At 34.0% G+C, this 27,070-nt stretch overlaps 3 protein-coding genes across 3 annotated transcripts; all 3 read left to right on the plus strand.

The window, feature by feature from the left end:
* The first annotated feature begins 304 nt into the window (after positions 1–304).
* On the plus strand, positions 305–7,155 carry LOC145616493 (serine/threonine protein phosphatase 2A 57 kDa regulatory subunit B' beta isoform-like). The gene is made up of 2 exons (XM_081671224.1): positions 305–1,949; positions 6,588–7,155. Exons 1-2 carry the CDS (start codon positions 774–776, stop codon positions 6,897–6,899), a joined length of 1,488 nt encoding a protein of 495 aa, XP_081527350.1. The 5' UTR covers positions 305–773; the 3' UTR covers positions 6,900–7,155.
* A 6,489-nt stretch (positions 7,156–13,644) lies between these two features.
* Positions 13,645–19,817, plus strand: LOC145617822 (uncharacterized). The gene is made up of 4 exons (XM_081672574.1): positions 13,645–14,005; positions 14,143–14,253; positions 18,474–18,542; positions 19,541–19,817. The coding sequence occupies exons 1-4, from the start codon at positions 13,859–13,861 to the stop codon at positions 19,589–19,591; spliced, it is 378 nt and encodes a 125-aa protein (XP_081528700.1). The 5' UTR covers positions 13,645–13,858; the 3' UTR covers positions 19,592–19,817.
* A 593-nt stretch (positions 19,818–20,410) lies between these two features.
* On the plus strand, positions 20,411–23,729 carry LOC145618381 (uncharacterized). The gene is made up of 3 exons (XM_081673154.1): positions 20,411–22,314; positions 22,612–22,741; positions 23,153–23,729. Exons 1-3 carry the CDS (start codon positions 22,200–22,202, stop codon positions 23,727–23,729), a joined length of 822 nt encoding a protein of 273 aa, XP_081529280.1. The 5' UTR covers positions 20,411–22,199.
* Positions 23,730–27,070: the final 3,341 nt, after the last annotated feature.

The following is a 27,070-nucleotide window of genomic DNA, read 5'->3' on the forward strand; positions in this document are numbered from 1 at the left end:
ACTCTCTATATACCCAACTAATATATTTTTATATATACTTTTGAATTAATATCATGAGTATAATTTTTTTTTTATAAAATTCAATACAATAATAACTCTTTAAAAATTTAATAACAACCGTGCATTGCACGGATTTAAACTAGTATATATATATTAGTTAACATTTTGTTTTCCCAATTTTATCATTACCTTCTAGTCCTTCTACCACAACAATATTCCTTCACATAATATTTTCTGTTTTTAAGGTTTCTAACCTTTAAAATTTTCTCTCTCCTCCCTTTACTTTTTTTTTCTTCACTCTCAAAAAAAATTACAAAAAAATAAATAAATACTTTATATTTCCCCTCCTTCACCTCTTCCTTCCTTCTCCCCAAAAAAATCTCCCCTTTTGTCTCGTCCCCTGCAAATCCCCAATCCGAGTCCGATCAACTCGCTGCAACTCGGCAATTTCTCATCGAAATCATTATTCAATTAATGCCCATTTTCTGCAACGTTGCGATTTTTATTACAACGGTAACATTTCATATTTGATAATCTTTGATTTTTAATTTTTCTGGGTATTCTGTGTTTTTGGTTCTAGATAATTGTTTGGGATCGAATTAATGGAGTACAAATGATAAATATTGCATCAACATTAGGTTTTTCTATCTGGGATCTGATTCAATTGTTGGTATTATTACTTTGATCGGCTTTTTAATCTAGGGTTAGGGTTTTTGTGGAGAGAGAAAAGGGGGGAGATTTGGGGAAGAAAGGGAGGATAAGAGTGAGCCAAGATGTTGAATAAATTTATGAAACGAGGGAATCGAAAAGGGTCTAAATCAGATGATTTAGCATTTCCACCTAGTAATCGAGGATCTGGGGTGGTGGCTTCGTCCAATGTTGTTGTTAATCATGCTTCTCGAGTTGGGGTTCCGGGTTCGGGTGGTCCGAATGCCACGCCACAGGGCGCTGGTGGTGGGAGTTTGATTGTCACGGTACCGCCTTCGGGTTCTGTTGAAGCTCTTCCTATGTTTAAAGATGTCCCGGCTGCGGAGCGCCAGAATCTGTTCTTGCGTAAGCTGCAAATCTGTTGTTATCAATTTGATTTCACTGATACATTGAAATCGGTTAGGGAAAAGGAAATTAAAAGGCAAACATTGATGGAACTTATTGAGTTTATTCAGTCGGGTTCGGGGAAGATTCATGAGACTGTGCAAGATGAGATGATTAAGATGGTGTCAATAAATATATTTAGGTGTTTACCCCCAACATCCCACGAAAATACTGGTGTTGAGGCTACTGACCCTGAAGAGGAGGAGCCATTTCTAGAGCCCTCATGGCCGCATTTGCAGCTCGTGTATGAGCTTTTGTTGAGATATGTTGTGTCCCAAGACACTGACACTAAGGTTGCCAAGCGTTACATCGATCATTCCTTTGTGTTGAAGCTACTGGATTTGTTTGATTCAGAGGATCCAAGGGAGAGGGAATATTTGAAAACTATTCTCCACAGGATATATGGAAAGTTTATGGTGCACCGACCGTTTATCAGGAAGGCGATTAATAACATCTTTTATCGGTTCATATATGAGACAGAGAGACACAGTGGGATTGGTGAGCTTTTGGAGATTTTAGGAAGTATAATTAACGGGTTTGCTCTTCCAATGAAGGAGGAACACAAGTTGTTCCTTGTTCGAGCTCTGATCCCACTTCATAAACCGAAGCCAGTCGGGCTATATCATCAGCAGCTTTCATACTGCATCACTCAGTTTGTTGAAAAAGATTACAAGTTGGCAGATACAGTGATAAGGGGTTTGTTGAAATATTGGCCTGTAACTAATTGCCAGAAAGAAGTTCTCTTTCTTGGGGAATTAGAAGAAGTATTAGAGGCAACACAGTCTGCTGAATTCCAACGTTGCATGGTCCCACTTTTTAGACAGATAGCTCGTTGCCTTAACAGTCCTCATTTTCAGGTATGAAAAATTCCTTTTGCTTGTGTCCTGTTGTTCCCCTCTCCCCTGCCACCGAAAGCTGGAAGAAAAGAACCCCCAAATTTATACGAATATTATCTAGCAATTTCTTTTCGTAGTGATCAAATTAATGCATAGTAGTTTGTGCTTCCCAGAAATTGCTGTGCCTTGTGGACTGAACTTTCATGCTGTTGAGCTTCATTTTATTAGATTATTGAACGGGATGCTTGCACCTTTCATGGATTCAAACACAGATGGAGAAATATGTTATTGGGTCTCTTTTTTTTTTTTTTTTTTTTTTTTTTAAAGGAATATGTTCTTGCTCTCTTAAGTACATGTTATTTATATGTACTCAAGCTTGATCTTTTATATCTTTTTTTTTCTTTTATTTATTTATTTATTGCAAATTTATTTATTGACACTGATTACTGTTTTACTCGCATTATTTTTAATCCTTATTTTGTTACTTACACAAAGAAATTTTCTTCTGTAATTTTGTATCCTTAGAATAGGGTCTTTTCTTTTGAATTGGGTGTCAAGGAAGAGATGGTGTCAGTTTAGTGATTTTAGTCTTATAAGGTTTCTATAGCGATTGCCTTCTTTTTCAGGTCTATGAGATTGGTGTATGATTTATTTGTTATTGTTCATCGACTAATGTTGTTTTTTCAATGTTGGTGTTTGTTGTATGCTCAACACATGTGCTTGATGATTATTGCTATCGAGTTCTAGCACTCACCTTTTTTGGCAATGTATTAGAATACTTCGTAATAGATAACCATTTGGTATATGCAATATAAGAGCACATTTTACACACTCTGTTTGCAATGGGTTGTTCCACTTTATTTTTCAAGAATAAAAATTTGTAAACATTGACCGTAATTTTCAACATGTTCCTTGGCTCCAATAACATGTGCTCGTCTTATTGTGGCACATAGTCTTAGGATGTATATTGGTGTTAAGGTCAGTGTATACTGTAATGATTTTTTTTATTGAATGAGACGGAGAGAGAGAGAGAGAGAAAAAGAGTGTGAGACCTTACTTGTTTCGAGAAAAAGTAATGTAAGAAAAAAAAAATAAGGTCATTGCCTATTTTGGGCAAACTTAATTAGGACAGATGAAAAAGGAATTTGAGCACTCTTAAATGGGACAAAGGGATATCAATATACTTTCAAGTGAGATCTTGTTAGATTTGGTTTGATATATGTATTCAGAACAGAAAGTTATCAACACCTTGATAATTTTTTTCAACGTGTAACTTATAAGGGCATTAAATGATCAAAGGTGTGCAATCAAAGGGATATGAATTTATCTTCCTTAATGATTTCAATTGTATCATTTTGTTTTGTATTGCATGATACAAGATAATCGTGTTGGAGAACCTATATGAAGTATATTTTGCCACTTTTTTGGATGACTTTCTAATAATATGGCTGACTGTAGGATGTTGCTGACCTGTATAAAAGTAAGACTTATTTTCTTATATAGACTTTTTATTGTTAGTGCATGATGCATGAAACACATTAAGGCTATAGAGCCTAGAGTCCTAGACATAAGGCTATTGGCTAAATTGCTCTCCTTGGCAAAGCAAGACACTAGTTTTCAATTTACAAGAGCCATTGGGAATAACAATTTTTTTTATTTTTTTGGGAATTAATAGCTATAAGAATTAGCAAGTTCTTATAATACTATGCTTCTGTACCATATGGAAAAGCACGGCTTTTATATCTATGAAGTACATTTTGGTAGTGTTAAAATATAAGCATTTCCTGGAATTCCAAAATTTTGACATTATTTATAGAATTCTTTGTTTGAGAAAACTTAGAATTTCAAATTAATCAATCAAAGCCTTAATTCCACAAGTGAATTTCAAACAAATCATTTCAAATAATTTGTCTTGCACCATCTGCACTGTACAGTGCATGCTCTTCTTTCCTCTTCCTTCTCTTACATTGCTGGCCCCTCTCAATCTTTCTCCTCCTCAATTGTTCATCCAACATCTCCTTTGACCCAAACTGGTGAGAAATCAGCTCATATAACCTAAATTTACATTTTTTTTCTATTTCTCCTTTTGTAATATTCGATTGTTATTATTATTATTATTATTACTAAGATTTAGGTATATGAACTCTGAGACCAATGATGTGCCTAGCACTGCCATCCTCTCTCTCCTCTTATATTGCTCCCCATCTCAATCCCTATTAATTGTTCATCCAAAATCCTTCAAATTGTTGAACCAGACAGGTGAGTAATCTGCTCAAACTAACCTATATCAGCATTTTTATTTTTATTTTATTTTGAACTTTGAGTCCTATGAAGTGCCTAACGCTGACATTGAAGGAATGAACACCCCTATGTTGCAGTCATGGATCTGCAGCGATAGAGGAGGGGGTTATGGAGGTAGTTTTCACAGTTGAAGGTGGCAGATACAAAGGTGGTTGACGTGACGGTGGTGGAGGTTGTGCACTCGTGCAGAAGATGGGTAGGAGAGAGAGAGAGGGAGAGAGAGAGAGAAGAGTAGAGGGTAGTTAGGGTTTCATAATTGGGGAAATATCAAAATAGGGGAAGAGAGATCATGGTTCAAAGGATCTGAAATGCCATCAATTAAATTTGGATTTCAAATTCTATAAACTAAACTTAATCATTCAAAGACTAGGATTTGAGTCAAATCCAAATGTTAATTCTTATAATTCCCAAACAAGCTATTTGGGACAATTCCTCATTTGAAACTATATGATAGTTTCCAAAAAGGCCATTAAGGATATTAATAGTTTCTCATTGGTGGGCTTCCAAATGCTGAAGTGGACAGAAGCACCTTACAGGCAAGCATAATCCTCCCTGAGTGCTGCACCTGGGCACGTATTTTCTTTTCGTACACAGTGTGGTCTCATGCGTTGTTGATTATTGTGGTTTTTTTTTTTTTTTTTTTTTTTTTTTTTTTTTTTTTTTGGGTGAGACTATTGTGAATCTTCTCAGTATACACTACACAGTGGTACAACCAAATATTGTGTTTCAAACTTTCAAACCACATGTTTTTGGATAATTCCAAATTGAGCAAGATCCTCCTACTGTCATGTTATCTTTTTCTTACTGATGAATTGATTCTATGCTGATCAATTTGGGATTCTCTCTTTTTATCTATTTGTATCTTTCATGGAATTTAGATAGTTAGGTAACCTATATACATATTAACAAATGGGATTTTACGATATTAGTTTATTTGGTTTTATGTATCTTTTTGGTAGGGGATTAGGACTTTATAGGTTTTGCAATTTGAATACTTGCTATGTTGGAACTTGAAGTGGATATTCACCAGCTTGGGGCCGCATAACTATAGGTTCATAGTGTACAAGTTTAATGAAATGGCCTGTTCATACCTTCTCTCTTTCTTTGTATCATGTGTGTTTTGGGGCCTTCACCAAGGATATTCAGATAACAATTTTTTTTTTATTTTATAATAATTATTTTTTACCCTTTTGTTTCCAATTAGTGTTAGCTTTGTAGTTTACTTATTGATATTAAGGTGGTAGGTTTGACTAACATATGGAGTATGACATCGGTAAATTATGTGGAATGTATTCAGTAAATTGATAAAATAATGTGTTAACTGAAAGAAAATCACTGGGTGTAGTTTAAAAAAAAGGAACATATTGGCTATTAGATCTGATTGGTTATGCTAATATATTGAATACACAATTTAAGATAAATCACCTGGCTGAATTGTTGAATACACCCCAACAATGCTTAATACTTGGCAATGATGTTGTTTGCCAAACAAAGTGTATATTGCAAGGAACATTAGTTTCTCCATTGATATATTCACTTTTTTTTTTTTTGTATCCCAATTGATTAGATAGTTGACATTTGGAGAAGCATAATGATATGATCAAGCTATCAAATTGTTGTAAAATTTTTCAAATGTGATTCTGCATTCCCTGAAAAGCATTATATTTGGGACCAGAATTGACATTTTTTAGCTGAGATATACTTCCTATGTTTAATTTTATTTATTTGCAACATACCTTGGCACGCTATTTGAGGAAGTGATTAGAAAAGGTATATGGATGGATTGAACAATAAAATTTAAACCGTAACAACTTATCACTTTTTTCATATCGGTGGTAATAATGTTTCAATTAAGTGGTTAGTTTACCTAGTATAATATCTTCCTTAAAATGCATGCCAAAGTGATGTGTTGCAAGTATATAAAAACGGAGGAAGTATATTATATCCTCCAAATTGCAGTATAGTCTGTAGAGTGTAGACTATATTACTGTCACTGTGCGATTGACATGTTCTTCTTTCCTTGTGTTATATAAACCTGGCACAGGCTGCCAGAATAACTGTACGTTTTGCTTAAAAAAAATAAAAAAATAAATAAAAAAAAATCTCTGAAATTGTAGCTTGTCTTGTAGGTTTTGCTTCTCACGTATTGTGTGCTTCCCACTCCCAGGGTTAAGTGCCCCGTTTAATTAAATAGCTGCTCTCTGTTTCTGTTTTCATACTGGATTAATAGTTAATAACAATGCTCCATTGATTATTTCTATTTGTTTGTGACATTTAGTATGTTTGTCTTTATACTTGTTACTGCATTTCACAGAATGCAGAATTGCAAATTATATCAACATACTGTTGGTGTTGCAGGTAGCAGAACGAGCACTCTTCTTATGGAACAACGAGCACATAGTTAGCTTAATTGCCCAGAACAGGACCATGATTCTACCTATCATTTTTGAAGCATTGGAAAAGAACATTCAAAGTCATTGGAACCAGGCTGTTCATGGGCTCACTGTCAACGTTCGTAAAATGTTCTTGGAAATGGATGTGGAGCTATTTGAAGAGTGCCAGAGGCAATATGAAGACAAAGTAGCCAGAGCAAAAGAGGTAGAAGAGCAGCGGCAATTAACGTGGAAGAGACTAGCTGAAGTGGCAGGAGAGGATATGGTGACGGCTTGAATGATTTAAAGGATCCTGACTTTGTGTCCATCAGTATCAAGAAGTAAAAAAGGCACTTGGTGGACTTTTCTTATCTCCATTTTGGTGGTATTCTTTTTTTTCCCCTTATCTCATAATTTTTTGGCCCTTCAATATTTTTTTCTTTTAATTTCTTTCTGACCACCGAAGATGTCGGGGAGATCAGCGATAAAATGTAATTTATTTTGTATCAAAAATTTGCAGATTAAGAATGATATTGCCAAGTCTCTTCCTATAAGTGTATGTGCTCTTCTTTGCTAAAGAAACCCATATTAGATTTACTGGTCCTGTTAAAGGTGAATTTTTTACGTAAAAGTTGGTAATGAGGATTTTCGTCATCTTCAAATTCAACTGATTGCCTGGTTGTGATACATATTGAGTTTTCTTTCATAGGAAGGGATACACCACCATATTCCGCCTTTGAGTAGAAGCTTGGGAACTCATCTTTACTATACTTTGTTACAACAGATTTTTTTTCTTTTTTCTTTTTTTTTTTTTTTTTTTTTTTTGGGTGATTATGCTACTGAATTTCTTTATTTATTTATTTATTTTTGCTTATTTGATTCGGTTGGACAGACGTGTACTAAATTATCTGCAAAGTTAATTCTTTATTGTCATTACCCTTTACCCATTGAGATGTTTATTGTAAATCTGTGGTTTTTCGGTTCTATCATCTTATTCGGTATAGAGAAGCCTTTTTAGTGTACAATCAATCTTGAATATGTTTGTGTGTGTAGATATATTGTTGCTTTGTTAGGCTGTTTTGGCTGCAGATGCCCAGAAATATGTTTTATGTATTCAAATTCAGCTTATGTGATTGATCTAGTTACTTGAATCTACTGAAGAGGTTAATTTTGTTTATCTGTTCATAGAAGCTGATTACTTGATTCAAAGCTTCTGTGTACATAATTGCCTTTTCGGCAAGGAGAAGTTCACAGCAAGTAGAATGACCTCTAATTAGTTGCCAACTTTCAAATCCATTGCCGGGAAGCTTAATCCTTATTGTTTCTTTACACATTAATCGTACATAATGTAAAGTATGCATATATACCGATTATGGTACTTTGCTTGATAACCACAGTCCAAATCTGAAAAATATGATGTTCTTGGCCCATAACTTAGATTCAAATGTTATTTGGTTGAAATACGCAAATTTTAAGATGGACCATGGGTATACCTAGAAATAGGTGCATCACAACTATACTTTTGAACATTTAGTATGAACATTTAGTAAAAAATATGAAGAATTGCAGATTTTGAACGTGTAGTAAAAACATCTGAACATCGCAAAATTTGAACATTTAGTAAAAAATCTGAACAATCACAATCACAATGCATCATGCCTATACTTTTGAACATTTAAAAAAAAAAAAAAATTGAACAATCGCGAATTTTGAGCATTTAGTAAAAAAATCTGAACATCGCAAATATCAAATATTTAGTAAAAAAATCTGAACAATCGCAATGCACCACGCCTATACTTTTGAACATTTGGTAAAAAAATTTGAACAATAACAAATTTTGAACATTTAGTAAAAATTCTGAACAATCGCAAATTTTGAATTATTACGTGTCAGACAAATTTTGAACTGATTCGTAATAATTCAATAATTTTGTAAAATAAACTGAACATTTACTGTATACAAAATGAACATTTCTTTATAAAATATAAACATAAAAATTGCATGTTTATGTTCAAGTTTTGTGACATGTTCATATTTTTTTTACTAAATGTTCATTTTTTTGTAAAATGTTCAATTTTTCTTTTACTAAATGTTCAAAAGTATAGACGTGGTGCACCTATTTCTAGGTGCACCATGGTGCACATAATACTAATTGAATTAGCTCAAGATCGACACCCTTACACTCACATGGCCATTTCTTAATATATACCAAAGATTTTGACCTAGTTTCCATTGGGTTGCAAAGTAGACTTCTAGAACTTTCCAACAAAATACTATTTGCCTTTTTCCGAGTCCGGGGTCAAAAGTTATCAAATTTATTTCAACTATTAGTCGCAAATGTATATAAACCCTGCAAAATATGAGGATAATTTCTCGATCATATATATGTTTATTGTTTCTAAATGAAGGCCATTTTGACGCACATCTTAAAGCTTATAAGTTGAGGTGTCAAAACCACACCCGACTAGAAATTATCTGATTCAGATTTTAACTCGCGTGGACACAATAATAATTTAGCATGACTCAACTTTAAAAATTAACACGATCCGACCCAACCTCACTAAACCTGATCAGATCATCCGAATTGACACCTCTACTTATAAGATTTCTTTAAGATTTACTCGAATATAAAGCACCATTAATAATTAATTCTGTTCCATTTGGGAGCATAATGCAAGCTTTTCTAGAACCTTGTATTAACTTGTCTGACCCATAGATACATTGTCAATTTTGAAAAATATTTTCTATTCTCCAAAATGGTGTGTGTTGTTACTTTGTCCAAAAGACAATAGTATTTGGAATCAACTTTAGGCAGACCCATATATCTATTAACTATTACTAAAACAAAACGTTGATGTTGTCATTAATTTCTTAAAGTGTTTACGTGTCAAACTCTCGTAAAAAATTTTCCCTCCAAATTTTACATATGATGTCATCATTTTTTTTTTTTTAATTTTTATCTTTGCCTTTTCAAGCTAGAAATTAGGACTAATTAGGTATGAAACCTGAATTTGACATCAATATTGTTGTATATACTCCACACTACTTTTGGATATTCATTATATAACAATATTAAATAGACATAGATATTCGTAGCTAATTATACAATTTTTTTTGGACAAATTTATATGCATTTTTTTAATAGTAAATACACATTTATTTAGCTTCCACTCTAAACGTATAAGCTTTATGGATTATACATTTATACAACATTAATATATTTAATCTAACCATCATTTTAGTATATTTTTAATAACATAGTAATTATTACATTATGATACAGCATTAAATAATAACCATTTAAAAAAAATTATGTACATATTTTTTTAATATTTATATAACATATTCTTAAAAAAAATAAAGAGCCAAATCATATTAGAAAGTTATCAACAACAAAAGATAATAAAAAAAAAAAAATGACTAATTAACCACCGTGCAATGCATGGGTACTAATCTAGTATCTTCATAAATTAAGTATAGATTAGTTAAGAATAATTAAATAACAATTTAAAGGTGGGATAATTAACAACGAACCGAGCAAAGGTGAGATTATTAGAATCAATTTTTCCTATTAATAATGGAAATTAAAAGTACATAACTTGAATAAAAAATAAAAAAAACAAATAAAAGTACATAAAGAAAACATAATACTTCCTTCGTTTTCTTTTAGATGCAACACACCCTTTAGCGCGGTAATTAATAAACTTTAAAATAGGATGAGTGATTGTTAGGAGTGTAATGTAGTGGGCCATGTGCTTTTTAAATAAGGGATATAATTTTTTTTTTTTCCTTAAAGCAACTTTCCTTTTATAGTGTGTTGCAAGTATTGTGACATTTCCTTTTTAGGAAAGTGTTGCAAGTAAAAGAAAACGGAGGAAGTACATATCATAATAATAGATGATTTATTTATACATTACTATTTTCCCCAAAGATAAAGTTATTGCCACTTTCAGTATTGTCTATGAAGAAACCAGACACATCAGAGTTAGGTTCAAGACATTTTCATCATTAACATAATTTTCTTCGCCACATTTTCATCATTAACATAATTTTCTTCCACTTTCAGTAATGTTTGGCTATACGACAAGTACGTCCCCAATGCCCTGTCATGCCACATCTATAACCTGTGTATTTCCCTTTTGTGATGGCTAAATTTTTGTTTCCTTGTTGATGCCCCTTTTTTAAGTGTTGTTAAGGAATAAATGGCCTCCACTACGTCCACGGAAATTTCCACGACCTCTGCTACGGTTAATATATTTTCCATGCCCATCTCTATGAACAACATTAGTTTGGAGTGGATTTAAGCTTTCTAATTATTTGTTTCATTAAATGGTTGAGACCTAGTTGGTATTATGTTGTTATTCTTTAATAGAAGCAACCATTGATGTAGAAATGAGCTCATAATATTTTACAAATCCTCTTTCATGGTATTGCTGTTGCAATAAAATTTTGTTAGCGTGGAATGTAGAGAGGGTTTTCTCTATCATTTGCTCTTTAGTGATTGGTTTATTACAATATCTTAGGGTCTGTTCTCATACGTGGAAATTCAATTCAATTCAGTTCATCAGCTCCTAATTTTCTTCTCTTATAAAATATTCATTTCAGTTTTGTTCAGCTCAGTTCAGTTCAGTTCAGTTCAGTTCAATCAATGAGAACAGACCCCTAGTATTGATACAATTTTAAACAATGATGAATTATAATCACCGACAAATTTAATGTCCTATCCCAAAATCTCTGGTTTGTCCAAACAAATATGCTAAAGGAAGGTATAAGGAAGAATTACCCTTTTTGTAGTGGACATACCTTCCTTTGAGGCTATCCCATAATTCTTTGGTATCCTCCACTACTCTTGTTCAGTAGGGGTCTTAACTTCGCGAGAGGCATTTTTTTCGTTTTCCTGGAATAGTTTTTTTTTGTTTTGTTTTTTTTTTTGGTTTTAATAGTTTGTTTTTTTGTTTTTTTTGTTTTTTGGTTTGTTTTTTTTTTAATTTTTTTTTTAATTTTATTTTTATAAATGGTATGTTTCAACTCTCGAGCCTTAAATTCATTTGGGCATCAATTGTCCATTCAAGATAATTATGTCCGAACAAGTCTAATACGTTGAATTGTCTTTTCATCAAATCTCTCGCTCATTTTAAGTTTTTAACTACATTCAATAAGATAATTATTGTTAAGCCAATAATTAATTAAAGCAAGTGATGATTAAAGTAATCTAATTATAAAACTCCCTTCCTTCCACTTTGTTAGTCTCATTTACTATTTTGGGAATTTCAAAATAATATACCCATATGAAATATATTCCTAACATTTATGTGCTAGTGAATTGCTGACATGGTAAATTTTTACAATCAAGTTTTTTTTTTTTTTTTTCGAAAGATACAATCAAGATTTATTATAGGTGATTTAGTTACAGTGAATTCCCATAAATAAAACAATAAAATAAGAAAAGACAAAAAATTAATTACAAAGTTGCAATCAAATTTCAAATTATTATTAGAATCTCTCTTTTTCTTATTTTAAGTGATTGATTTCAAAGAGGGCAAACAAAGTGAAACGAAGAGAATGATAATAATAAGCCATTTAATCTTTTTTTGCTTCACCCCTTGGGTAGTTATTATGAGCTACGTTAAATTAATTTTAATAAATATGTTAATTAAATATAACAACAACAATAATAACAATAACTACTATTACTATTGCTACCTCACTTACAACAACAACGACAATAATAATGATACCAATAGCATACATTAATGATAAGATAAAAGAAACATTTATTTTAACAAAATGCACTTTCTATCAAGAAGATAAAAAAAAAAAACTTAAAGTGCTATGAAGATCACATGCAATAGATGTAGGGGTTTATAGGTACTATGCAGCGGAAATAAACATGAATCATATTCATACAGTACCTAATCCAAGGATCTTTGCATAACACAGAAAGAACACATAATCATACCTTTGAAGCGTGATTCCACGTGCGATCGAGCAAGAACAAAGGGAGATAGAGAACCTCAAGCGTGATTCCTCTACTTGGTCCACGGGCACAAGTTAAACCTCCACTAATGCTAGTTAGTCGTGATTGAACGCTTCAATCAACCTTCAACGGAGAAGAGAGACACGAGCTAACCACGAACCACCACGACGAACACCACGAGCCACCATGAGGGGCGCCGCATGTACGGACGTGAAGGGGAGAGAAGAGGGCCGTGAGTGAGGAGAGTGTTTAGGGTTTTGGGGCTTGGTTGCCTTTTTCACAATCTACTATATGTTGATTGTTACTGCTTGCTTGCAACCCTAGGCATGGATCTTATTTATAGATCACATCTCTAAATAAGAGCCCATGTCAAAAGCCCAAAACCCTTATCCTAAACACACTACTCTAGCCCAACACTCTACATGGTATGTCATAATCTCATGAGGCCCATTAATGGGCATCTTACTTGTTTAACCCAATACCCTTGTTGTGTGACCTCATAGGATCCATTCTATAAGGCTTTGGGCTATTTAACTAACCCAAAGATCAATTATCATATCTAGCACTAGATATTGACGACCCTATAGAATGAACTATTATTTCCATAATAGTGATCCTTGATATATCTAGTAATTGCACTTATCGAAGATATAATTCCTTCAATAGATCCCTTTGCTGAAAAAGGTCTGAGCTAATATCATGAAATTGATCCGATAAGATACAACATTAGCAATGCTTCGAAGGCTAAATTTATTTGCTAAAAATTACCTTTTTTTAGACAATCAGAAAATAGGTTTTTTTTTTTTTTTTAGCATTATATGTATGATAATTGCTAAACTTAAATCTTTAGGGGTCTACCTAATTTACTTAGAGGACTAACTTTAAAGAGTCTAACTCTTTTTACTAATGGTTAACGGTGAGTTAAATTAAGGTTAACTCACCGGAAATTCTACCTTAACCTCAAATACGAGTACAATATTTTGCAAAAACTTGAACCCCATTTGTTATCTTAACTCTAAAGCACACGTATAGGAGACTACCGGTTACTCCCCTTGCGTTCTAAAAAAAAAAAAAAAAAGTTACTCCCCTAATCCAAATTCGAGCTTACCCAAAATCCTCACTTCACAAAATTTATCTCATAACTTGATCTTCTTCCTCTAAACGTCCACCACTTTCTTTCTTTCTTTCTCATAATTTTTTTTTTTTTTTTGAAGAATTCTTTCTCATAATTTTAAAAAACAGCTTCAAATTAAGACAAATTTGCCATAAATAAAATTAAAATGTCAAAGAAAGGAGGTGGAGTAGGGCTTCAAAAGGATGCGCCTTGGAGGGCTTCTCAAGGGAAACCCATTCCCAAAATTCACCATTCCCCTGTTCTTCGCATTCCCCAAAACCCCTTTTCCAATTACGCTGTTTCCATTATGAGGGTATCATTTTCTTTCCTTAATTTTTCTGGGTTTTTTCTTTCATAATTTTTTATCAATGAATTTGGGATAAAATTTGGGTTATTGGGCTGTAGTTTTGTTAGTTATTGAGCTACTTTTCATGTAATTTGATTTTGCAGGACTCAAATCCAGTGGGAAATGGGTTAGCTGTTGATGCTGTATTGGAGTCTGCAGGACCAGATTGCATTGTTCCTGGTCAAGCTACACCTGTTAAATTGCTTGGTTTAAAGGTGTTTTTCTGTGTTTTTAACTTGAGTTTTGTTTACTTTGATTAATTAAGATTTTATATAATCAATTATTGATGTTGCAATGTTAACCTCCTTGATAAATGTTTAAAATATATAAAGGTTTTGCTATTCTATGTTCAACAATTATGACTGTATATAACTTTATATATATTGTTTTTTTTTTATTTTTTTTTTAACAAAATTGCTAATCTATATACGCCCGTGTTTAATAAGGAGATAGATGGGGATTTTTATGGAGGTCTTTTTGTATTGTGTACAATGTGTGGAGTTTTGAGAAAATCTCCTTATCTGGTTTGTTGTATAGTATTCCCTCCGTCCCTTTATTACATGCCTATTTCTCATTTTGCACGGGAATTAAGAAAGTTAAAGATTGCTTAAAACTAAAAATTGGGAGTACAAATATGCATGTGGGGTTAGAGAGAGATAGAGAGAAAGAAAAAGTGGTTGAGAATTAGGAGAGAGAAAGTATTGGGAATTGACGTAAAGTACAAAAAAGAAAAAGAAAATTGATGACAAATCATCAAAACAAGAATAATATTGGCAAAAAGTACAACCTATAAATAGAAATAGGCACTTAATTTTGGTCACCCCAAAAGGAATACAGGCATGTAATAAAGGGACGGAGGGGAGTATTATCTTTGGCGATGATTGATATCTTTATTCTTTAAGGCATTAGTTGTGTCTCAATGGATTGGTGTATTGATGACTTTGTGTATGCTTTGAATGGTGAAGTTTTGATACCCATTAAGCTACATCAAAAGGATCACTAAAATATCTTGAGGTTTTATGTAATTGGAGTAGTAATAAGGTAGCTTGATCTCCGAATAACATTTGCTTGGTATTCTCTACAGCTTCTGATAAGTGATAAGTAGGAGGTTACAAATAGGTACACTTTTAAAAATCCTAGTTGCCGCAAGTTTGAGGAGAAAGCACCTCTTAAGTTGAAAATAATTTGTTTGGGTTTTGAGATATGGAATTTGAATGTAAATATTGAGAAGCGTGAAACATGCATAAAATTGCATCATTTTTGTATCCATGTGTGTCTTTGTAGTTTGTACAATGAATTTGACATTCTAATGTTTTTTCCTTATAGCTACAATTTACTGAAGTTAGAAAATGTTTTGAGGCTATGTTTTAAGGAAAGGTTGGATGCAGTTTCTGTCCACCACTAATTTTCTGTTCAAATTAATTTATTTCTGAGAAAAGTTTGCTTGTATCAAACAACACAAAGCTGTACAGTGTAAAACATACACCCATTAATCCAGATATGCTCAGGGAATCACAAAATTAGTTGAGGAGGGAGATTAGTTTTCATGGATCCTGTTATGCTTGGGGAATCACGAATTAGTTGAGAGACATTTTCTCATATATTTATCAATACTCTATATTATCTGTCAGCAGTCAACACCAAGACATACTACCACATTTAAGTTTTCAACCCCCTGTAGCCAAGTCCAAATCTTGGAAAGAGTCCATGTGTCCTAATTTTTTGGAATTTCCATACCGGACACGCGCATCTGTACCCATACTCGACACCCCTAGGCAAGTCCATGAAACGTAGATTTAATGTATTAATGAATCAATGATTATCTCTATAAAAGTCAACTGCTAACTATTTTGCTTTAAAATATCATCTTTCTGTAGTCTTGCATGTAACACATGTAACTGTCGTTACATGCAGTGTCAATCTAGCTGCTCTCATATTTCAAATTGTGGTTTAATTTCATGCTTTACCTCACTACCTTTAACCACTGATTCCTACTAAGCTTGGAATAAGTCTGCATCCGTTTCATATCACCTTCTGTAGCTTATATTAAAACAATTTTAAAATCGGTGCTTTATGCACTCTCGAACTATTCCACATTGCTTGCAAGTCTGATATTCTATCAACTTATCAAGGTAGCCATTCTTTCCATAGTAAATTTATAACACGATGAGCCAACAGATAAAATTTCCAGTTTCTGGCTCTGAAGGTCTGAAACAAAGGTGTGTACTTGGGTAGACTGTTTCTTTTATAGGATCTCTCGTATGCATCCAGTCTTGGGAGGACCCAGATAGCTCTGTTGTATATTGTTTCTTCTCTAGCAAGCCTCCTTTGATGCTATTTCCTCTTGCCCAAGCTTTCCATAAAGACTCAAACCATTTTGTTTTTCCTGTATGATTTTTGCTTTGGAAGGCCTTGTTCCAAGCCAGCACTTCCTTAAGTCCCAGACCTCCTTCCTTCCTGGGCATAGTTACATGTCTTCAGGCCACTTATCTTTCTCTGTTAGTCTCAAGTTCATTCTATAAAAATAACTAGCTAAACTTAAATATTCTAAACAATGGCAAGAATACTGCACCAGCAATGTTGAGTTCCACTTAAGCCTGTATTCTGGTTGTAATGCTAGAAATTAAGCTTACACTGTTTGCTCTCCTTTAGTTAGAAGGGCGTAAAGGGAACTCTTGATTTCCAGATGGGAAATATCCCCTGATTGAAGCCAGGAAGCTAACTGATTTCTGTCATGTCTTCATTTTGTTGTCCCCAGTAAACATCAAACTCCTAGAAACTATGCATGACATAAAATTTTATCAACTAGCTTCCTTTAGTTTGGAGCTGAATTTAACTTTTCTTTACTATAAATTATCTACTCATTCTCAAATCTAGGATGGGCCAGCTTGAGTTCTTTATTTCCTCGATGACATGTAAATCCCTGGGGTTTTTTTTTTTTTTAAAAAAAAAAAAAATGTTTTCAACTCTCTCGAGACAAACTCCATTGCCAATACAAAGAGATAAGAAGTAAGGAGACTATGAGGCTCCCTACCTCAAGTCTTTTGCGCCTTGGATATATAATTCCATTTTCCCTATGACTAATATTGAGAACTTGGCCGAGCTGAAACAAAGCGTGGCACAAAACAGTTGGGGAAGTGAAGGCCTTGTATTTGTAGTACCTTTTAAAGAAATTCTTAGCTTATGGAACTGTAAGCTTTCAAATTCACTTTTAAGGGACATATTAAGGGTGCTCTTCCAATTGTAGATTTTCCAAGAGACATCTACTAGATTTGACAAGGTGGCTTTCATTTGTTCAGACATAACTTTGTAATGGCTTGTTATTGATACTTGTAGCAAGAGGGTCTGAAATCCTGTAGATGAGCAAGGTTCTTAAGTATCTGAAATCAGTCAAGTTGAATTGTTATCGACTTGTTTACGGAGCTTCCTTCTTAAGAAATTTTTAACGGTTCAGTGATTTTGCATTATGCCAGCACTTGTTGAACGTGTGATAAAAGGCTTCATGATCTCTCTGTTTTTGATTGGTTTGATGAGCTATGCACTGGTTCTTTGGTAGCAAGGATCTGTGGCACTTGCCTTCTTTTTAAATTTAAACTCCAAAGATCTTTGTGAAACGTCACCATGTCTTCCTATCTTCTGTTATCACTTATCAGTGAACTTCTACCAGTATCATTTTTCAGCATATATTGATTGAGAGATTACTCTTTGTCTGATAAGGTTCTTCCAAAGCCTCTGTTCAAGCTAAAAGCTTTTGTTGATGGACAGCAATAAATTTTTCTTTGAGTTCATTGGGTTCAAACTAGAGATTTACACTTGTAATCTCGTAACTGAGTGGCATGGGGTTCAGTTCAAGGTTAGGACATATGTTGACTCTAATGGAATGAATTCCAATGGATGGCAGTTCACAGATTGCAACTTTTCCACAATAGCAGTTCATTACGACTTCCAAGTGTAAGTGTGTGTGAGTTGGGGGGGGGGTGGGTGGGAGGGGAGGAGTGTGTTCCGTTTCAAGTCCTTTGATGCCTGATTGCATGTCTGTGCTGCGTAACTTTATCTTCAGCCTTGTTCGTTTCATCTTCTTCTGCATTTCTGCTACTTACTGTTTTCTGAAATTTTCATGAGGTCTTTTGTGCCCTAAAATCAAAAGATTTGCTTATTGGTGAGAGACTATGTCTTAACACCATCTCTCGTATCTTTAGTAATCAATTTGCTGCTAATGACCTGTTGCACTTCATCCCTATCGTGTGCTTCTAGATGGGGCTAAGTTGCTTTGTGCAAATTATATTTTCTTGGTGTTCCCTTTTACTATTTTTTTTTTTATTTATTTTTTAAAATTTTTTTTTTGATCTTAACCTTGACCTGTTGGTTATAATGGTCTTTTTCTAGTTTTGCATATCATCCTCGCCCTTATGTTTGCAATTTGCTCTGTGTTCAGGTGTGGCCTATAGAAGTTGATTTGAAATTTATGGAGCCAGTTGGGCGGGAACTCAAGAATATTGGGAAGGTAAAATACTGAATCATTATATATATACCTTTGCTATTATTAAGTTTTATTCAAGGCATAATTTATCATGGAACACATCTAGGTTGCTGTGTGATTAGATAACTAGTTCCCTATTCTATATCTTTGTGAGTTGAAAGTACTAAGTGGAGACTTGTAGTCAGTGATTGTGTACTATAGGGAAAATTGTTGCAGAATTGTTCCAAAGATGATTAGATGAAACTATCTGGTCAGAGGTTTTGTTGTTAGTAGTGAGGATTAGCTGATTACCTGGTTAGTTTAATGCATCCTCATGGAAAAATGATCTCAAATTCTGTGAGTCTGGAAGACTTTACTTGTGGAATTATTTGGCCCTCATTTTACACTATGTTTGTTGCACCTCTATTCTTCTTATGACATGGATCGGAAGAGAATAGTGGGAGGTTATGTACAGCTTGCCTATGTGGTTCTACTTGTAGTTGTTGAAGGGTTGACTGTAGTTTATAAGGCTTGTATTGCTGTTCCCCAAGGGTTAGACTCAAGAATGCCCATGCATATGTAGTGTTGGTATGGTGACTAACCCTCTTAAGAATATAATCTTTAGTTAAAAGTGGCATGAATTATTTGATTTGAAGATGTTGCTTCTTTCCAAACGAAAAAAAAAAAAAAAAGAAGTTGATTCAATCGGAAGGACCTTGGCCCAAAATTTTAGATCTTAACACAGGAGTTGGAATTGAGTATTCTTAAGGCCTGATTTTTCGCTCTTATTGAAGATTGATCATGTTTCTTTGCTGATAGATGCAAAGCAAACCATTCGCATATGATATATGCTCTATGCAGCAGAAGTTTCACTTTATGCTACAAGAAAAGTATTCATCACATAACAGAGAAGGAATCATGTGCTCAGTTTATTAGATTTTTCAGTTACTGTTGCAGTTAGAAACAAGCAAACAGCTTCTGTATGCAGTTTATGTTTTATATCATGCTATTGCCTGAACTTCTATTGATGGCTGTGTATGCAGTTTATGGATTCAGCGGTAGATCTGATGAACAAGTCATTCATTGATCGTTGATGATTATTTAACATTGAGAAATAAGAATTATTGCGGAGGTCCTCATCTTATTGGCTGACTCTTGGTTGCTAGTACTGCGATAACCTGTCAGGTATACTTGAAGAGGCTATTGTTTCAATATGGAGTTAATTGTTTATCTGTCATCTGTCAAGGAATTTTCTCAGCGTGATGTTACATAAATGTAATATGCTATTATTTGAATCGATAGTGAAATTTTGTTGGTAAATATGTTTTTCTGTCCTGAATTACTATGCATCTTTTATTACTCCGTATTAATATTAAGCAATCACTATCCCCCAAAACTATCATAGGCTCCTTTTTTTTTTTTTTTTTTTTTTTTTTTTTTTTTTTGACTGGTGGCTCCTTTTAAATATACCAAATGTTGTTTTTAAGACAATGAGTGTTGCTGTGTTGTTGATGTAAAATGTTTAGATTGGAAATTAAATGTTTGGTTAAATAAGCTCCTTGTAGGCCATTCCCATTCTTGGTTTATTGGTAGATTAAGCCGCGGAGTAATCAAATGGTTTTGGGTGGTGTAAGGGTGCCCTTATTATGGTACGACCGTCTGCAGATCTTGTCTTCGATTCTGACACAGGTCCTTGCAAGATTGTGGGTGTGGGGTTCTAAGGGCATAGCCTCCGATGTCCAAGTTAGTACTTAAATAGTATACCTCGTACATTTGAAAGTACTTGGGGGAGTGAGTTTTTCTTCTTGTAAGGATGACCTCCTTTACCTTTTGCTCCTAAGGGGTTATAGTAAGTAGTAACAATATGGGCATTGATAATCTATTCGGGTTACCTTTTTGGGTTCAATCGTAATGTTTGTTGACATCATGATATGATTGGCTTATATATGACTTTTGGTCACGTTAAGCCAAAATGTTACTCTGTTTTTTAACTTAATTTTTGGCAATGATCAAAGAAAAAGGGTAGCCTGCTTTCCTGGCTTATTTTGGCAAATTGTGAGTGCCAGCTACATTGACTATATTGCAAAGTAGTTTGGGTTATGATAGTGATTTTTTACTTTTAATCCTATGGGCGTTTGGTATGTGAGAATGAGAGTTTGAAAAATATAGGTTGAGAATTGAGATAAGGAATTGGAATTCGTAATTGGGAATCTATATAAAGAAGACTAATTTTTTTATTTAGTAGTTAATGATAATGGGTAGAGAATATATTAGAAATTTACAAAATTAAAATTCCGCCTCTTACCCATTTATTAATGGCCTTTTAGTCACTTTTCACCTCTCTCAATCTTCATCGATCATCCCCTAATAATCCCCCTCCCCCCCGGGGAATATTTTGTTGGGAATCGAGGGCATATATTCCCAAGTCCTAACCTCTTTCCCGGTCTCTATTCTCAAACCCATGAAACAAACATGTGAGTTCGTTCTACTTGGTATAATAAGTCACATTCCCGTTCTAAACTCCCATGTACCAATTACCAAACAATCTCCCTTGATTCTTAGAAAGAGCAATATTTGATTACGATGGTGGCTACTGCAATACGACCCACTGACCTTTTAATCTATAAAGGGGTATTTGGTCTAATTCACCCCCTTTCTTTTTCCACATTACATTATGTTGGTGGTTAGTCTGGTGACCACAAAGTACACAGCATAGGCTAGGCGGCTGTTATAAAGCAATTACGGGTTTAGGCATCTACCACTGCTATCAAACCCTTTTATTTTGGTGAGATTTGTCCTTTAACCGATATTTGAAAGTCAGAGAGCTAGCCAACTGCTCTAGCCTTATATCTCAGTTAGTCCCAATATAATTCGCCTTGAAAAATTAAAAGCGACAATATAATAAGGAAGCACAATGACTACTAACATCATCGAATATGTTTGGATAGGCAATGATCTTGGAATTTTAATCTCTAATAACTCTATTTTAAAAGCAATACCCTAGCTAACTCGTCAAATATATCCATTTCAGATAATTTCTTAATAAAGAAATGATGGAAGCACATAAGATCAGATTTCGTAGATTCGATATTAGCTCTTCAAGTTGCCAGTGGCTCATCATTCATTGAATATTATCCTAAGCTATCTTATCTCAAATTTTATAATTTGTTACACTTTCATTTCATATGTTAGTATTAAACAATATGGTTTAAAGTTTCAAGTGGACAACCAAATATACGCAATCTTTAAAGAACTGCTGAGCTTACATCACATAATTAAGTACTTAAGCACACGAAAAACTCGCTAATTAACATTAATTTACACAATATCAATAGCCAAAAGCGACAATGGATGATGCAAAAAGGAAGCTAATCTTGCAATGTTTATGTACTAGTCCATGTCCAAAAGATGACATACTAGATAATTAATGTATGATTATCACCATGAGTTCAAATTGAGCCAATTGGGTACCTTTTTATTTATGTATTCATATTAATTTGGGTGTTAATCCACCTATAATTGTTGCCAGGTAAGATTACTGATTCTTAATAACTCTTTTGTGATATTCTTTGCCATTATCTCATATGTATAAATAGCTAAACTAGCTCCTAGCTAAGCACCTTCATCTACGAGTTCAATTGCTTACGACGATTCTTAGTTATTGTTTGCTACACTTATTGATATACATTTTGTTAACCAACAATGGGGGAAGACAATCTACGTAAGGGACCTTGGTACGAAGAGGAAGATGAGCGACTCAAAACTTTTGTGGCGGTTTTGGGTGCACGTAGATGGGATACAGTTGCTAAGATATCAGGTTAGTGTTTGCTAATGCATCATTGTAAATGATATTGGTTCATGTAGTATTATTGAAACTCCTTTGTCATTCACATGTGAATATTCTCACACGGGGGACGAACAAGAAGTGAAAATTCCACTTTATAAGTTAGAGGAAGTACTCTTATAGTCTTATTATCACTAATTGGTTTTAGTATGAAACTTTACAATTGTAAGTCAGTAAGTGGATTAAACTTCACCCAATTCTCGTTCAAATAATAAAATAAAAACTACAAGTATTGTTGATATGGATGATTTATATTTCAATCTTTTGTAGGGTTAAGTAGGAGTGGGAAAAGCTGTAGGTTAAGATGGTTGAATTATCTTAGACCTTGTCTAAAGCATGGCTCTATAACTCCACAAGAGGAGTTGCTAATACTTCAGCTACATCAGAGATGGGGTAACAAGTAAGTTTTTATGTTTTACGTATACATGAACGTGTGTTCAATAATAAATTTTGGAGTGTCACATGTTTTGCCTACATCATATGAATTCAAACACTAATAGTTCCAAATTTTATATGTTACGAGTTTTTGGGTTGATATTTTGCGAAAGCTACCAAAATAACCTTTTAGTAGAGCATGTATCATCCTCTGTCATAAACACTTGTTATTGTTTTATCCAATTCTGATGAATTCTAACATTTCTTTATTTCTCCTAATAATCACACTTTCATTATGTTGCTTAACAAGCCCTATGACTGTTAAAAAATAAATAGTAGTTCACCTTCCATGGTCACCATTACGTACGTAACCTGTACGGACTATTTATACAAAATTTCATGTAGAATCTTATTAAGTTGGTTTATATTGTTATAGATGGGCTAAGATTGCTCGAAGACTGCCAGGAAGAACTGACAACGAGGTAAAGAATTACTGGAGAACTCATCTGAGGAAGAAAATGCAAATGCAATTTTCATTATCGAACCACTCAGTCTCATCCCCTACACGTAACGTTTCATCGTCGATAGAAACATCTTCTTCAAGTGAGGAAACAAACAATTATCCCAATCAGTTAGATGTGTTGATCCAAGAAGGCAATATGATCACTTCACAAATAAGTAGCAACAATAATAACACAAAATCTACCGATGAAAATATTGAAGCCATAACTAGTCATTATTATGTTGATTATTGTAATGACAAACTAAAGGGACTATCAGATTGTATGAACACGAACTTGTCCTATGATAAACGATTATCCGATTGTATGATCACAAGCTCGCCCTACGAAAACCGGGTATCGGATTGGTTGAACACGGTATCAAGGGATGTGGATCAAATTGGTAATGGTTTACCAGGTTTAAGTTTAGATTATCCAACGACGTGGTGCATTGAAGATGCTAGTGCATGGGATTTCCTAGATACTACGTGGGATATGGACTTGTTCAATTGATGTAAATCATTAGAGTTTTGAATAGTAAAATTGGAGTGAATTAGATATGTAATGTAGCAATTTGTATGGATGAATTGAAATCGTTTCAATCAATCAATTAAAGTTTTAATCTCATCATAAATGGGGTCGGCTACATAAACCAAAGTAATTATTCAGCATAGTCATCCACAAAAATCTTCCTCCTCCATCTCTTACGTTTAAATACCTCATTCTCATGTAATTCCATATGCTTCAAATCCTTACTAACTCCTAATATGTCAATTTCAGTCTCCCTCTCCCCTGTTTAACTACTTCATGGTCTCAATATTCCACTTTTCGTACCGGTGTACCATTGGGTCTGCGTCTTACATGGCCAAACCATCGTAGATGACTTTTCCTTAGTTTGTCTGCAATGCCTGCGACACCCACTTTCTTCCGAATAACCTCATTTCTAATTCTATCTCTTAGAGTGTTCTCGCAAATTATCCCTCTTAACATGCGCATGTCCGTAACCTCCATCATTTTAGTGTGCTTCTTCTTAGAAGCTCAAAATTTTGTATCGTTGAGCAACATTAGTCTTATTTCAGTCCTATAGAATTTTCCCTTCAACTGTAAAGGAAGCTTCGGTCACATAACACTCTCGTGACCGTGCTTTATTTAAGCCACCCCGATTTAATCATGTGGGCCACATCTTGATTAATAACACCATTTTTCTGAATGATCGACCCTATAAATATTTAAAACATTCACTCAAGGTCAAATCTTTTCCGTCCAAGCTCACTAACCCGCTACTAGAAAAAGGCCCTTTTATGACCGAAAAAAATCCGTCGGTACAGGCCTCAATTCCGTCGCAAATCACATTCCTGACGGAAATCCGTCGTAAAATTATTAAGCTTTATTATGCCTTCACATGATTTATTATTGCTTTGTTATTATGTTGCTTGATATATTTTATTGTTATTGCTTGATCACACCTTTTATGCTTGTTTAAAGGGAATTTGTACTTGAAATCACGCTTAATAAGATGATTAATAATTTGGTTTAGGCTAATGTGATTTTAACTCAAGTGATCGCCAATAATAGGTTTATTTGTGCATTAATATTCAACCAACATAGATAAACAGGGTAGGTTCAATATGATGTTTGTATGTTATTCGAAAAGCGCACATGAATACGAGCAGAACAAAGTAGAGACCTATTTTATAGGGCGGGTCCTTTCTTTTGTAGATTGGATTCGTACCCTCATCCCCGAACCCTGTTTGGTTCAAGGGAGTTGATGGTCCTATTGGATTGTCTTTTGGGTTTACAAGTTCCTAAAACTTGTTGGCGACTCTTTTGCTCTCTTTTTCTTTCCTTTGGAACGCCACCATACTTAAGTGTATGATCACAGTGGGGTTCAAGTTTGGGATCATAATGCTTGAAATATTCCCTACACATAGTTATTTCCACAAGACTGGAAACATAATCAAAAGCTAGATAACTTAGATTAACTACATGTCCATACTACATAAAACTACATGTCCATACTACATAAACCTAAGCTAGGCTAAACAATTGTCGAGGTACCCTGCTCCTCCACTACCCGGGTCGTCCCTGGGGTCTCGATGCTGAGGCTGAATGGTAGAACATGTGTCGTTGCTGGCGAATCGACTCATGAACTCATCCTACCGCTCCTTGTTTTTCCTCTCTATTTCAGCCACTTTTGTTTGAATTCGGGTTTGCATCTCAGCATCCAATTTCACTGCGAAGAGCCTGCACCCTATGCTCCATCTAATCTTGCATCTGAGAAACAACGGACGGTGTGTACTGTTGTGATGATCTGGAAACTCGGCCCATCCGGTTTCCATAGTACAACTCGGCACTTTGGCCAAGTCCCCTTACACGACCATTTTTGTTGCGACCACCCACACTCTCCCAATAAACCTCATTGGGACTCTTTTTAATCCCTTGACTACTTGCTTCTTCAGCCTTCTTCTGGTAGGTCTCCTACAAGATATACATTATATAAACATATATTAATTAAAAAAAATTACAAACAACAGCCTATTCATATATTATACAAACATATATTGTAGAGACCTTTTTCATCGAAATAGAGCCAAGTAAGGCAAAAATGCCTTCTAGATTGCCTATTATTTTCATTTCTTGAATAATGAACTCATTCTTTCTCAAATCATCTCACTGTTACATAGTTATTGGTGGTCATGGCTTGTAATCACATTAAAGAAGCTATTTACCAAGTAAAGGGACCTTTTTCATCAAAATAGAGCCAAGTAAGGCAAAAATGCCTTCTAGTTTGCCTATTTTTTTTTCATTTCTTGGATAATGGACTCATTTTTTCTCAAATCATCTCACTATTACATAGTCATAAATGGTCATGGCTTGTAATCACATTAAAGAAGCTAGTTACCAAGTAAAGGGACCTTTTTCATCAAAAAAAGAGCCAAATAAGGCAAAAATGCCTTCTAGTTTGCCTATTTTCTTCATTTCTTAAATAATAAACTCATTCTTTCTCAAATTACTTCACTATTACTGTAAGGAATATTTCAAACATTATGATCCTAAGCTTGAACCCCACTGTGATCATACACTAAAGTATGGTGGCGTCCAAAGGGAAAGAAAAGAGAGCAAAAGAGTCGCCAACAAGTTTTAGGAACTTGTAAACCCAAACCGATCCAGGAGATCGTCAACTCCATAAAGTCTTGAACCAAATAGGGTTCGGGGATGAGGGTACGAATCCAATCTACAAAAGAAAGGACCCGCCCTATAAAATAGGCCTCTACTTTGTTCTACTCGTATTTATGTGCGCTTTCTGACTAACATGCAAACATTAGATTAACCCTACACCTGTTTATCTATGTTGGTTAAATATTAATGCACAAATAAAACTATTATTGGCGATCACTTGAATTAAAATCATATTAGCCTAAACCAAATTATTAAATATCTTATTAAGCATGATTTCAAGTACAAATTCCCTTTAACATGTATAAAAGGCGTGATCAAGCAATAACAATAATATAAATAATATCAAGCAACATGATAATAAGCATAATAATAATAATAATAATAATAATAATAATAATAATAATAATAATAATATAATCATGATCATGATAAGGTATAATAAAGCTTAATAATAATAGCAAGATCCTAGGCATGATACTAACAAGATTAATAACAAATCCTAGCATGTCACTAAACATTAAAGATCAAAGCTTTAAACCTAACATGGTACTAACATGATATTAGAAAGCATAAAAGCAACCTAAACATGATACTAGAAAGCAATAAATAATATCCTAACATGATACTAGGAATTAATAAATAATAAACATGTTTTCTACAAGAATAGAGCAATA

The sequence above is a fragment of the Chenopodium album genome, chromosome 26 (assembly GCF_948465745.1).
Source record: "Chenopodium album chromosome 26, dcCheAlbu1.1, whole genome shotgun sequence".
Taxonomy (NCBI): Eukaryota; Viridiplantae; Streptophyta; class Magnoliopsida; order Caryophyllales; family Amaranthaceae; genus Chenopodium; species Chenopodium album.

Bases quoted from the DNA above. Each gene is read 5' to 3' on its own strand.
- LOC145618381 (XM_081673154.1), top strand. From the start codon at position 22,200: ATGGGGGAAGACAATCTACGTAAGGGACCTTGGTACGAAGAGGAAGAT. The intron at 22,315-22,611 runs GTTAGTGTTTGC...AATCTTTTGTAG, and splicing joins TACAGTTGCTAAGATATCAG to GGTTAAGTAGGAGTGGGAAA. The intron at 22,742-23,152 runs GTAAGTTTTTAT...ATATTGTTATAG, and splicing joins CATCAGAGATGGGGTAACAA to ATGGGCTAAGATTGCTCGAA.
- LOC145616493 (XM_081671224.1), top strand. From the start codon at position 774: ATGTTGAATAAATTTATGAAACGAGGGAATCGAAAAGGGTCTAAATCA. The intron at 1,950-6,587 runs GTATGAAAAATT...TTGGTGTTGCAG, and splicing joins TTAACAGTCCTCATTTTCAG to GTAGCAGAACGAGCACTCTT.
- LOC145617822 (XM_081672574.1), top strand. From the start codon at position 13,859: ATGTCAAAGAAAGGAGGTGGAGTAGGGCTTCAAAAGGATGCGCCTTGG. The intron at 14,254-18,473 runs GTGTTTTTCTGT...CTCTGTGTTCAG, and splicing joins TTAAATTGCTTGGTTTAAAG to GTGTGGCCTATAGAAGTTGA. The intron at 18,543-19,540 runs GTAAAATACTGA...CTGTGTATGCAG, and splicing joins AACTCAAGAATATTGGGAAG to TTTATGGATTCAGCGGTAGA.